The sequence below is a fragment of the Somniosus microcephalus genome, chromosome 1, assembly GCF_052327205.1.
Source record: "Somniosus microcephalus isolate GS21.2 chromosome 1, FLI_Smic_1.0, whole genome shotgun sequence".
In the NCBI taxonomy this organism is placed as follows: domain Eukaryota; kingdom Metazoa; phylum Chordata; class Chondrichthyes; order Squaliformes; family Somniosidae; genus Somniosus; species Somniosus microcephalus.
Genome location: NC_140987.1, coordinates 431,358,801 through 431,371,468, shown reverse-complemented (window position 1 = coordinate 431,371,468; position 12,668 = coordinate 431,358,801). Strand labels below are relative to the sequence as shown.

Below are 12,668 nucleotides of genomic sequence, written 5' to 3'. Positions count from 1 at the left end.
CTGCACCCCAGCCGGTATCGGTGGATGTGTTTGCTACCTTGTGCTTCTGAGGACACTGTTTGGCAATGTGTCCCGCCCCGTGACACTTAAAGCAAATAGGCTGACCTTCATCAGTGAACTTTGGCTTGGCTCTAGGTTTCCCAACCTTGTCATTACCAGTGTTTTCCTTCTGTAGAGCAAGACCCCGTACTGCCTCTGTTAGTTCCCCGATAGCTTTACCCTGCTCCGCCACCACTTTAAGAACATCCTGTAAAGTGACAGCCTGGCTGCCTGGTACCCCAATGGCAGAACACTGAAGATCCCTCCCCGTACTGTCACACACTACATTCTTGCTCTTTGCAACTTTAGTGCTACAGGGCTGGTCTTCTAAGGACCATAAGACAGCTTCCTCACGTACATCAAACAGGGTAGACTGGGGGTTGCCTCGTACAAACTTGCGCAACTCTCTCCGGAGTGAGGGATCTCTAACACCATCAACAAATCTGTTTCTGACAACCCGTTTTGTGTTCGGCACAGCATCTGGTGATTGCTTTACCACAGCTCTAATAATCTGAGAGAGTGCATGTGAGTATTCTAGGAAATCTTCACCCTCTTCTTGCTTGCGTCCATAGAAAGTTTCTAACAGCTGAGACTCACTGCGTTTTTCGGTGAAAGCCCCCCTTAGGTAACTGAACAGGTCACTGGGCTGCTTAGACTCTCCACCCAACCGTAACCTAATTTCCTGTAGGGCTGCCCCCCTCAACAAAGATCGAATGAAATCTACCTGCTCTGCAGGAGTCTGATCTCTAGCTCGTAGTACACTTTCAACCTCTTCAATGAACTCATCAACTGAACGACTATCTTTAGATACCTCACCACTAAATGGTTGGATCTGACGCTCTCTAGGTACATACACATATGACTTGGTTGCCCCATTACCTAGAGTGGCAATAATTGCCATTGCTTGGTCATGGTTTTTTTTCAACTCTGAAATCTGTGACTTGAGTTCATCTATCCGGTTGCCCTCACCCACACTAGAGGTATTGTCCTCACCATCCGAAGTGTGAGCTCCAACCTCCTCATCAGGAGACTCTAACATTTTGACTCAGTTCACAAGTCCCTGAAAGCCACTGAATGGGATGGCAGCTGCGACGATTCTTCTCCAATGGTGTCCCTCCTCGGTGCCTTGATGGGTCCTCTCCCAGATTGGTCCTGGAGCCCTCTGGATCCCGTCTGTCTGGTCTGGTCCTCCTTAGCAACCCCAGGCAGCACTCTCCGTCCGTCTCCAGGTCCACTTGGCACCACACCGCTCTTCCCCCACTGCCGTATTTTATGTATTTTTTCTTTACCGAGCCTGAGAAACTCCAAGCTAACAGACCCCACTCCTGGTACCAAAATGTGTAGCCTGGCGAAATGGAGCAGCACAGGACACAAACGTTCTTTTTTTGGGGTTTTTTATTCTGAATTGATAACTTGGGTTCTAGGCTTAGGATGTAGTTGTAAATACATAAAACCACATTTAATTTGTATAAAATATGGAAAAGACGGAAATACGGCAAATACAAGAAAACACAGTCGATAAAATACGGCAGTGGCTTGCCCAGCTCCCTCAAGAAATCTCTCACGCTGGATGTAGAAAATGGAGGCTGTGAAGAAAGGGGAGGTTCCTTTGGCATCACATGGTCCTACCCATAATCCTTTTCTCCTTGTTCAAATTACTAAAGGGGAAAATGAACCGCGCCATCTAGTGGACTTAAATGTTCACTGCATTTTCCCCACTTGGCTACACATATATACTTTATTATGTAAATTTTGCTTTAGTGCCTATCATCATTCGACAGTATAAAAGCTCTTGATGGACATACATCTTGATTCACATTTTCATTCCTGCTTCATTTCCATCACAAATGATAAATGCTCTCACGTTGCTTCATTGAGTCTCTTGGGTGTTGATCAGTGTACTTTAGGCTGTTGCTTGGAATATTAAGTGTGCAAGCTTATAGGATCATAGTAGGCCATTGAGCCCCTCGGTTAAAGTTTGTCACAGTGCCTCTGAATATCATCTTCATTACTCTCTTGGGGCCACAGGTCAGGTAGTAGACACGAGACAGCACTCAAACTCTCTCTTAAACTCTTCTAAGTACTTGAAGAACTTACCTCAAGTTATTTCCCTTCCAGAATTTGGAACTGAAAGTCAGGCCCCAGGATACACAAGCATTGCATTAGTGACATCATTGCACACGTTGTGTACACCATGCAACATGAGGTGATGATGTCACTAACACAATACCCACATATCTTGGCGTCCACTAAAAACAGAGAGGAATCGTCTATTTGCAAATCAGAATCTGGTAGAAATTAGTTTTTATTGATCCACTATCCCCAAAAAATCTGGTAGTTTATCGGTGGAACTCAACAAAAGCTTATTTCAAATATCTAGACATCGAGCATTTTCAAAGGTTGAGGAGTCTTGATCTAGTCAGTGCTCAATGTGGTCACCTTTGGTTCGGTATTTTTCTTTTTGATTTTAGTTTAGATTGTCAGGGTTGTCAACGCTCTCAATTCTCAAAATGAGATCCTAATGTGTCCGAATGGGAGTCCAGAGGTGGATGACTCCTTTGGCTCCACTTTAGCACTACCTCAAGATGCACGCTTGGACCCCTTTTAAGAATTGCAAGTTTTGGTAACACTAGATTGATGGGGGTAAAAATTGGAGGGGGTGCTACCTTTGTAGCGCCCCGAAAAAGTTAGTGTCCCCGCGGCTGATTTTCCCAGGTAGCGCCCCGAGAGGGAGATGGGGCGCTACTGGAAGCGCCCCGCGTCCCTCTTGGGGCACTGCGAGCCAATATCGCCGCGGTACTGCAGGCCTTCCCTTATGAAAGGGGAGGGGCCTGGCGCAGGGTGTCCCGGCAGCCAGCTGGCCCACCAGGGATCGGGAGTGCTGGCAAACAAGCCCGGCAAACAAGCACTCGGAGAGCAGCCGGCACCCCGCGGGGGGGCTTCACGGGGGCTGGGGACAGCAACGGGGGCAGGTGCTGGGAGGCGGCCAGCAACAAAATGGCCGCCCACCACCTCCCTTTTAACTAGCGCCACCCCAGCCGCAGGTAGGGCCTCCGGACCCCAGCGGACATAGCGTCCAGCGGTAAGGCAGGGGGGCGCCACCCAATGTTACAGCCGGGGCCATTTCATCATTGAACTAAAATAGAGCCATTTAATTGAACTATTGATCCTATAGTTTTCTTTTTTCTCTTCCTGGGTAGTTGTGCCTGGCTCCATTTAGAGGGGATGGTTGAAATTAGGAGCTTGCTGTATGGTGAATAATGGGCAACACCCATGTTCCATCAAGCTGTGTTGCACTGTTCTTGAAAGTGGTCCTTGAGTAAGATCTTGGTTGGGGTTGTAACTCACAACACAATAGGGTGTAGGCATAGAGTAGAATTTTAATATACAGCTATATATATCTCCATCCCAGCATAAGACTAGCTCTGATAAACAGTGACTTGACTGATCAGTTAAGCATTTATAAGGATTCATGTGTGAAACATGTTTGTTTCTCTTTCTAAGGTTCACCAGGACTTCCAGGTGCAAAGGGTTTCTCTGGTTTACCCGGTAACCCAGGAGCACCAGGACAAGATGGTTTACCAGGGTTGCCAGGAGGTCCAGGTAAGGGCAAAGAACCACCTGCTACTTTATACTGTAGAGGACATCAGGATGGCAAAGGGAACAAATACACAAGGGAGAATATTGGGGGTGCCTCAAGTCCACTCGGGTCTAACAACTGGTGAAGATAATTTTTTGTCTGTTAGATATTCTGTTAGTCATAGAGTTATACAGCACAGAAAGAGGCCCTTCGGCCCATCGTGTCTGCGCCGACCATCAAGCCCTGTCTATTCTAATCCCATTTTCCAGCACTTGGTCCGTAGCCTTGTATGCTATGGCGTTTCAAGTGCTCATCTAAATGCTTCTTGAATGTTGTGAGGGTTCCTGCCTCTACCACCCTTTCAGGCAGTGAGTTCCAGATTCCAACCACCCTCTGGGTGAAAAAGTTTTTCCTCAAATCCCCTCTAAACCTCCTGCCCCTTACCTTGAAACTATGCCCCCTGGTTATTGACCCCTCTACTAAGGGGAAAAGTTCCTTTCTATCTACCCTATCTATGCCCCTCATAATTTTGTACACCTCAACCAGGTCCCCCCTCAGCCTTCTCTGCTCGAAGGAAAACAACCCCAGCCTGTCCAGTCTCTCTTCATAGCTGAAGTGCCCCAGCCCAGGTAACATCTTGGTGAATCTCCTCTGCACCCTCTCCAATGCAATCACATCCTTCCTATAGTGTGGTGACCAGAACTGTACACAGTATTCCAGCTGTGGCCTAACTAGTGTTTTGTACAGCTCCATCATAACCTCCCTGCTCTTATATTCTATGCCTCGGCTAATGAAAGCAAGTATCCCTTAATTAAAAATAAGGCTAAAAGGATCAAGGGATATGGGGAGAAAGCAGGGACAGGGTACTGAATTTGGATGATCAGCCATGATCTCATTAAATGGTGGAACAGGCTCAAGTGGCCGAATGGCCTACTCCTGCTCCTATCTTCTATGTTTCTATGTTTCTATCCCATATGCCTTCTTAACCACCTTATTTACCTGCCCTGCTGCCTTCAGGGATCTATGTACATGCACACCAAGGTCCCTCTGATCCTCTGTCCTTCCTAGGGTCCGACCATTCATTGTGTATTCCCTTGTCTTGTTAGTCCTCCCAAAATGCATCACCTCACACTTTTCAGGGTTAAATTCCATTTGCCACTGTTCTGCCCATCTAACCAACCCGTCTATATCGTCCTGTAGCCTGAGGCTTCCCTCCTCGCTATTTACCACTCCACCAATTTTTGTGTCATCTGCGAACTTACTGATCATACCTTCTACATCCATATCTAAATCATTAATGTACACTACAAACAGCAAGGGACCCAGCACCGATCCCTGCGGTACATCACTGGACACAGACTTCCAGTCACAAAAACAACCTTCGACCATCACCCTCTGCCTCCTGCCACTAAGCCAATTTTGGATCCAATGTGCCAAATTGCCCTGGATCCCATGGGCTCTTACCTGCTTGACCAGTCTCCCAAGCGGGACTTTGTCAAAAGCCTTACTGAAGTCCATGTGGACTACATCAACTGCACTACCCTCATCCACACACCTAGTCACCCCCTCGAAAAATTCAATCAAATTGGTTAGACATGATCTCCCCCTGACAAAGCCATGCTGACTATCCTTGATTAATCCTTGCCTCTTCATGTGGTGACTAATTCTGTCCCTCAGAATTTTGCCAATAACTTCCCTACCACTGATGTTAGGCTCACTGGCCTGTAATTCCCTGGTTTATCCCTACTACCCTTCTTGAATAATGGTACTACGTTAGCTGTCCTCCAGTTCTCTGGCACCTCCCCTGTGGCCAGAGAGGTTCTGAAAATTTGTGTCAGAGCCCCTGCAATCTCCTCCCTTGCCTCACGCAGCAGCCTGGGATACATCTCGTCTGGGCCTGGGGATTTAACCACTTTTAAGCCCGCTAAAACCGCTAATACCTCCTCCCTCTCAATGCTAATTTGTTCAGGTATATCACAATCCCCCTGCCTGATTTCTATGCCTACATCGTCCTTCTCCATAGTGAACACAGATGCAACATAGTCATTTAAAACCTCACCTACATCTTCCGGCTCTACAGACAGATTGCCACTTTGGCCCCTAATGGGTCCTACTCTTTTCCTGATTATCCTCTTGCCCTTAATATACTTATAAAACACCTAGGGATTTCCTTTATTTTGCCCGCCAGTGCTTTTTCATGCCCCCTCTTCGCTCTCCTAATTTCTTTAAGTACCCCCCTACACTTTCTATACTCCTCTAGGGCTTCCACTGTTTTTAGTCCTTTGTATCTGCCAAAAGCCTCCCTTTTTTTCCTAATCCATTCTTGTATATCCCTTGACATCCAGGGTTCCCTGGACTTGTTGGTCCCACCCTTGACCTTTACGGGAACATGTTGGCGCTGTACTCTCTGTTTCCTTTCTGAATGACTCCCACTGCTCTGATGTGCATTTTCCTACAAGTAGCTGATTCCAGTCCACTTTGGCCGGATCCTGCCTTATATTAAAATCGGCCTTACCCCAATTTAGAACCTTTATTTCCGGTACATCTTTGTCCTTTTCCATGACTACCTTAAATCTCACCGAACTATGGTCACAGTCACCAAAATACTGACACTTCAACAGTTGCCCGGCTACTTTCCCTAGAATTAGGTCCAGTACCGCCCCCTCTCTTGTAGGACTTTCTACACGCTGGCTCAAAAGGCTCTCCTGGATGCACGTTAAGAACTCCGCACCCTCTAAGCCTTTCACACTCTGACTATCCCAGTTAATATTGGGGAAGTTGAAATCCCCTACTATTATTACCCTATTATTTCTACACTTCTCTGAGATTTGCCTACATATCTGTTCTTCTATCTCCCCTTGACTGTTTGGGGGCCTATAGTACACTCCCAGCAAAGTGCTTGCCCCCTTTTTGTTTTTAAGTTCTACCCATATGGCCTCATTAGAGGAACCTGCTAAGATAGCATCCCTCCTTGTTGCAGTAATTGACTCCTTGATTAATATTGCGACACCCCCTCCTCTTTTACACACCCCTCTGTCTCGACTGAAGATTCTATACCCTGGAATATTGAGCTGCCAGTCTTGCCCCTCCCTCAACCATGTCTCTGTGATAGCAACAATGGCCCAGTAATTCCTCTCTGAATGCGTGAGTACAGTCGGGGTACTCACGCGTCTGGCCGGAGGAAATGCCCGTGTTCAGCATGCACAGCGCATGCGGGGAAAACCGGCATTTCCAGTCCTCTGAACGAAGGGGTACAGAGGCACAGCGCGTGCGACTGCACAGGCAGTGCTTGCGCAGTGAACTTCGTCGATTTCATTCATGGATTCAGTGAGGGTAAGTCCTTACAAGTTACACTTGAAAAAAGCATGTGTAAAGTTGCACCAAGGCTGCGGAGGAAGATATATTTTATCGTGGAGCTTCTGAAAGGCAATATTTTTGTTTCGGAAAGGGAGGAAAGTTATTTTAAGAAATGCTGAGGTAAGTTTTAAAGTTTACATTTTTTTTTTTAAACTGGTTTTCGGTACGGTAGGTAGAAGGAGCAATTGTGGCTGTGTGAATTGAATGTGAGAATGAGTGTTCTAAAATGAGTAATGTAACATTTCCAACACTTTTAAGAAAGAAACTTTTCATCAGTAATAAGTAATTATGTATGTATGTCCGCATATATTCCTTTACGTATATGTATGTATGTTTTATATTCCTTTACTTATGTGTATGAATGTATGGCCTAGCAATTCAGTTGGGCGCTGCAAGCTTTGCGCCCAGTTGGCGCCTAAAGAGGGTTTCTGCGCCAGTATAAGAGGTTGCGCTGATATTCAGCACTGCGGTAATGGCGGCGGTAGCCAGTAGCGCTGCGCCGACACCGATGACGTCATCGGTGTGCGCAGTGCCCCGGTACCGCCCCGCTTCCGGCCCAAACCCCATATTTAGTTGCGGCCGCCTCTTCTGCAGCGGCCGCAAACAACGTTCGTGAAACGGGGCCGTACTGCTGCGCTACTGGGGCGCTTTAAGGTGGAGGTGCGGCAGGCCGCTTTTTCGGCGGCCGCCTGCCCGCACCTCCCTCCCCGGCCTCCTCCACCACCCCCCCGCGGCATTGGTGGCTGATTCACGTGAGTCCGGCACTTCACCGTGGTGCTGGGCTCATTTGCTGGCAGAATCCAGCGGCGATCTCACGGCTGCAGGCAGCTCCTCCTTAAGAGAAGGAGGAGGCCTGCAGTACCCCAGCCTGCCGCACCGGGTGGCGCAGCGGCAGCTGGAGCGCTGAAATTCACTTTCAGCGCCCCAAGCGGAGGCGGGCACACCCTGGAACAGCGCCCGGTTCCGAATTGGGGCGCTAAAAGTGAATTTCTGGCGGTCGCAACGGGCTCCGCGCGCAGCGCTAACTTTTGGGCGTTAGCCTGCTGGCGGGCCTTAACTGAATTTCTGGGCCTATGTTTTTAATTATGATTTTCCAATAAGTTACTTTCTCTGAAAGTCATAATTAAATACATACATTCATACACATAAGTAAAGGAATATATACATACACGCAAAGGAATATATACAGACATACATACATAATTACTTAAAAGAATATATTACTGATGAAAAGTTTCTTTCTTAAAAATGTTGGAGTCATTTTCACATTTCACAGCAAATTCAATTCACATAGCCACAATTGATCCTTCTACCTACAGTACTGAAAACCCGTTTTAAAAAACAAAAATAAACTTTAAAACTTACCTCAGCATTTCTTAAAATAACTTTCCTCCCTTTCCCAAACAAAAATATTGCCTTTCAGAAGCTCCACGATAAGAAATATCTTCCTCCGCAGCCTCTGGAGCAACTGTACTCATGCTTTTTTCATGTGTAAGTTGTAAGGACTTGACCTCACTGAAAGCATGAATGAAAGCGGCGAATTTTACTGCGCACGCGCTGCCTGTACAGTCGCACGCGTTCTGCCTCTGAACCCCTTCGTTCAGAGGACAGGAAATGCCGGTTTTCCCCGCATGCGCTGTGCATGCTGAAAACCGGCATTTCCTCCGGCCAGACGCGTAAGTACCCCGACCGTACTCGCGCGTTTGGAAGGGAATTACTGGGCCAACATTTTACATGTCAATAAAATGAAAAATTTAACAATTGCACGATTTGCCCCCTCGCATCTGTGACTGAGGGTCCAAGGAGGTGCATTGCGCAAGAGGTCATCGTCGTACGTATCCTCACACTGTTCCCTTTCGGGAACTGTATGAAGTGGTGGAAGGATTTCTGGTCACGTTAACACTCCTTCCGTGACCATAACCATCTTCACACCAGCCATTAGGGTGGTTAGTCCTATGGCGTGAGGGTTTTACGGGCTCCCGCAACCCATCTGAGTGGGGGGGGGGGCCACCCGCGGACGCAAGTATCCCGCTGGATGTCCACCCAGAATTTATAGTTGGAGCTCCGACTCCACTTGCCGGGACTGTCTGGAGCGGGGTTCGAAACCCTACTCCTTCTGGCCCAGCGGCGGGGATGCTTACCGCTACGCAAAAGGCCCACTCCGCGCAAAAGGTGACACCCATACGTTTCCTGCGCCTTTTCCCTCCCCGTGACTGGAGCCCTATGCTTCCACTTGAAAGACCAAGCTATCATCTGTCCTTTTTGCAGCGCCTTTGACTTCTCATTACCAATGATGAGCAGGCGCTGCGCCTCCACCTCGTTGAGGAGATTGCTGAGGTCATCATCAGTTCAATTGTGAGTTCTTTTAGTGCCGTGAATTGTGCACATTCCAGCCATTTCACGTTGCTAATCGGATTGGGCCTTTGGCGTAGCGGTAGGATCCCCGCCGCTGGGCCAGACGGGGTAGGGTTTCGAACCCCGCTCCAGACAGTCCCGGCAAGTGGAGTCGGAGCTCCGGCTCTAAATTCTGGGTTGACATCCAGTGGGATATTTGCGTCCGTGGGTGTGGGTGGTCCCCCTTCCTTGTATAGCTTGTGGGAGCCCGTAAAACCCTCCCGCCATAGGACTAACCACCCTAATGGCTGGTTCAAAGATGGTTACGGTCACGGAATGAGCGTTAATCACGGCCATAAATCCTTCCACCACTTCATACAGTTCCCCAAAGGGAACAGTGTGAAGACACGTATGACGACGACATTGCTAAATAAATAAATGGAATTAAAAAAATTCTTTTAGGGCTTTTAAAAGTCTTTAAATTGCTTTAATTCTGTTTAAAACTACTTCAGATTCTTCAAAATAATGTAAACGTTTTTAAAAGTTTATAAAAGTTACCAAAAGCTTCATAAAAATACCAAAAACCTATTTAAAATGCTGCTTTGCATGTAAAAATGCTTAGCAGCTTGTGAAAAACATTGGGGGCGTGTCCTATTAAACTGAGACCTCAAGGGGCGTGTCTCAGTTGCACAGCGCGCTACAGGCTTCGCGCTGGCTGCACTCCTGGGCGGCGTGACGTCAGACACTGCCCGGGAGTCAACATTTTAAAACAGCAATTCCAGGCGTCCCTGAAGCTCAACGGCCGGCGCGTCGGGTAAGTGCATATCGGGGGCTTGCACGCGCGGCAAGCCCCCGACCCGAATTTCTGGGCCAATATCATACTCCCATGTGTTCATCAACACCTTCAATTCATCTGCCTTACTCGCAAGACTCCTTGCGTTAAAATAAATGCCATCCAGCCTTGCCATACACCCTTGTGCCGTTACATATTTGCTCTGCCTTCCAGGCTGACTTGTTTTTTTCTTCTATATTTGGCTGTGCATCACCCCCTACTATAGCTCCACTCCGTATCCCATCCCCCTGCCAAGTTAGTTTAAACCCCCCCCAACAGCACTAGTAAACCTCCCCGCAAATATGTTGGTCCCGTTCCGGTTCAGGCGCAACCCGTCCGACTTGTACAGGTCCCACCTTCCCCAGAAACAGACCCAGTGATCCAGGAAACTAAAGGCCTCCCTCCTGCACCAACTCTTTAGCCACGCATTCATCTGCTCTATCCTCCTATCCCTATACTCACTAACACGTGGCACCGGGAGTAATCCAGAGATTACAACCTTTTGAGGTCCTGCTTTTTAATCTGCTACCTAGCTCCCTAAATTCTTGTTGCAGGACCTCATCCCTCTTTCTACCTATGTCGTAGGTACCAATGTGAACCACGACCTCTGACTGTTTGCCCTCCCCCTTCAGAATGCCCTGCAGCCGTTCAGTGACATCCTTGACCCTGGCACCAGGGAGGCAACATACCATCCTGGAGTCACGTCTGCGGTTGCAGAAACGCCTGTCTGCACCCCTCACTATTGAGTCTCCTACCACTATTGCCCTTCCACTCTTACTCCTCCCCCCTTGTGCAGCTGAGCCACCCACAGTGCCATGAACTTGGCTCTGGCTGCACTCCCCAGAGGAACCGTCACTTTCACCGTTTTCCAACACAGAAAAATGGTTGTTGAGTGAGATGCACTCTGGGGCTTTCCTGACTACCTGCCTGCCCCCCTTCTTCTGACTGGTGGTCACCCATTCCCTCTCTGACTGCACTTTCTTAAGCTGCGGGGTGACCACGTCTAAAAACGTGCTATCCACGTAACTCTCAACCTCGCGGATACACTGCAGTGCCTCCAGCTGATACTCGAGCTCCGAAAACCGGATCTCAAGTTGGCCAAACCATTGGCACTTACTGCACATGTGGTTATCTTGACTGCAAGAAGCATCTAGGAATTCCCACATGCTGCAGGCTGTGCAACGCACGGGGCTGAGGTCCCCTGCCATACTTTTAATTTAAAAACTCTTACCTCAAATTTAAACTCTCGGATTCTCGCTTTCCCAAACTACCTTAACTATGAACTACCTTAAAAGAAATAAACTTAAAATTGAAGAAAAAAAAAGCACTCACCCACTACTCACCAATCAGCTTCTTCCCCTGCACCAGCGTCACTTTCTGTACTGTGACGTCACTCTCGAATTCTGCCACTGCTCGACTGGGCCTGAAAATCACCGACCTTTATTTTCTCCCACAGCTGCTGCTCCCTCGCAGGTCCACCGCTCCCGCTGCTGCCACTCGATGTTGTGTATTAACAAGTCACATGTCTTTCTGAATGGTTTTTTATATTCTCTATTTTGTGACATTGACATTGTAATGCTATATCGTTAAATATTTACAGTTATCACTAATATGAGATTTCTCCACACCTCATTGAATTAACGGGGAAAGTTTTCACAGTTAGAGTTGTCTTTCAGAACAAGTGTAACATTAATGATGGTACGTTTTAAAATATTATTTTTGTAGGCCCCAAAGGTGACACTGGGTTCTCAGGACAACCAGGATCTCACGGACGACCAGGACCAAAAGGATCAATAGGTGGAATGGGTTTGCCAGGTAAGTTTAGAACAGATTTTTTTTTTGATTAAAGGTGTATCTTTACCAATCTCAAGTAAACACTTAACAGAGCTCCAATTTGATCAATGTTAGGTTTCTGATTCATTGTTGAGTTTTGTATATAAAGCCCTTCTGGTTACTGGTGGCCAGAAGTAGTTTGGCAGTTATTGACTTTCAAGACCTGAAATCAGAGATGAGACTGAAATCCTGTAGGCACCGCATGCATTCTATAATTTTGAATTGCAGGGGGCCAGTTTTGCTGCTTCAGGACCACTGAGATTTCCTGTCCTAGGGTATGAACATGGCCCTGGTTGGGCTGCACACAGGAAAACAAAGTGGGGAAAAAAGGAGTGCAGCTACAAGCTTGCAGTTGTACTCCTGGCCACTGGCATGGGGAGCAACCAGCAACCCCAAGGCCTGAAGATCATGTTGGGGGTAAAGGGGAAAATACATAGCTCCCTGTCAGCTTCTTTCTTCAAGCTGGATCCGGATCCTGCAGGGGTGTTGGCACAAACCTTAATGCCCAGTTTCTTTGGGTGCACAACCAACTGGAGAATAGAATAGAGATCAAAGTTTGTTCCCCTGTTACCTCACTCCCGTGGGATTATCGGGCATGTGTCGTGGGCGTGTGTGCTGTGAGGAGGATGCCGAGAAACTCCAGTATGATTTGGACAGGTTGGGTGATTGGGCAGAAGCATGGCAGATGCAATA

At 47.7% G+C, this 12,668-nt stretch overlaps 1 protein-coding gene across 1 annotated transcript in view; it reads left to right on the top strand.

Annotated features, from left to right (window-relative positions):
- col4a5 (collagen, type IV, alpha 5 (Alport syndrome)) overlaps positions 1 to 12,668 on the top strand; it is a 306,253-nt gene that overhangs the window by 241,316 nt on the left and 52,269 nt on the right. Inside the window, exons 36-37 of the mRNA XM_086000713.1 lie at positions 3,544 to 3,642; positions 11,868 to 11,957. Of these exons, the coding sequence (XP_085856839.1) occupies positions 3,544 to 3,642; positions 11,868 to 11,957 (189 nt within the window). The remainder of the gene's footprint in view (positions 1 to 3,543; positions 3,643 to 11,867; positions 11,958 to 12,668) is intronic.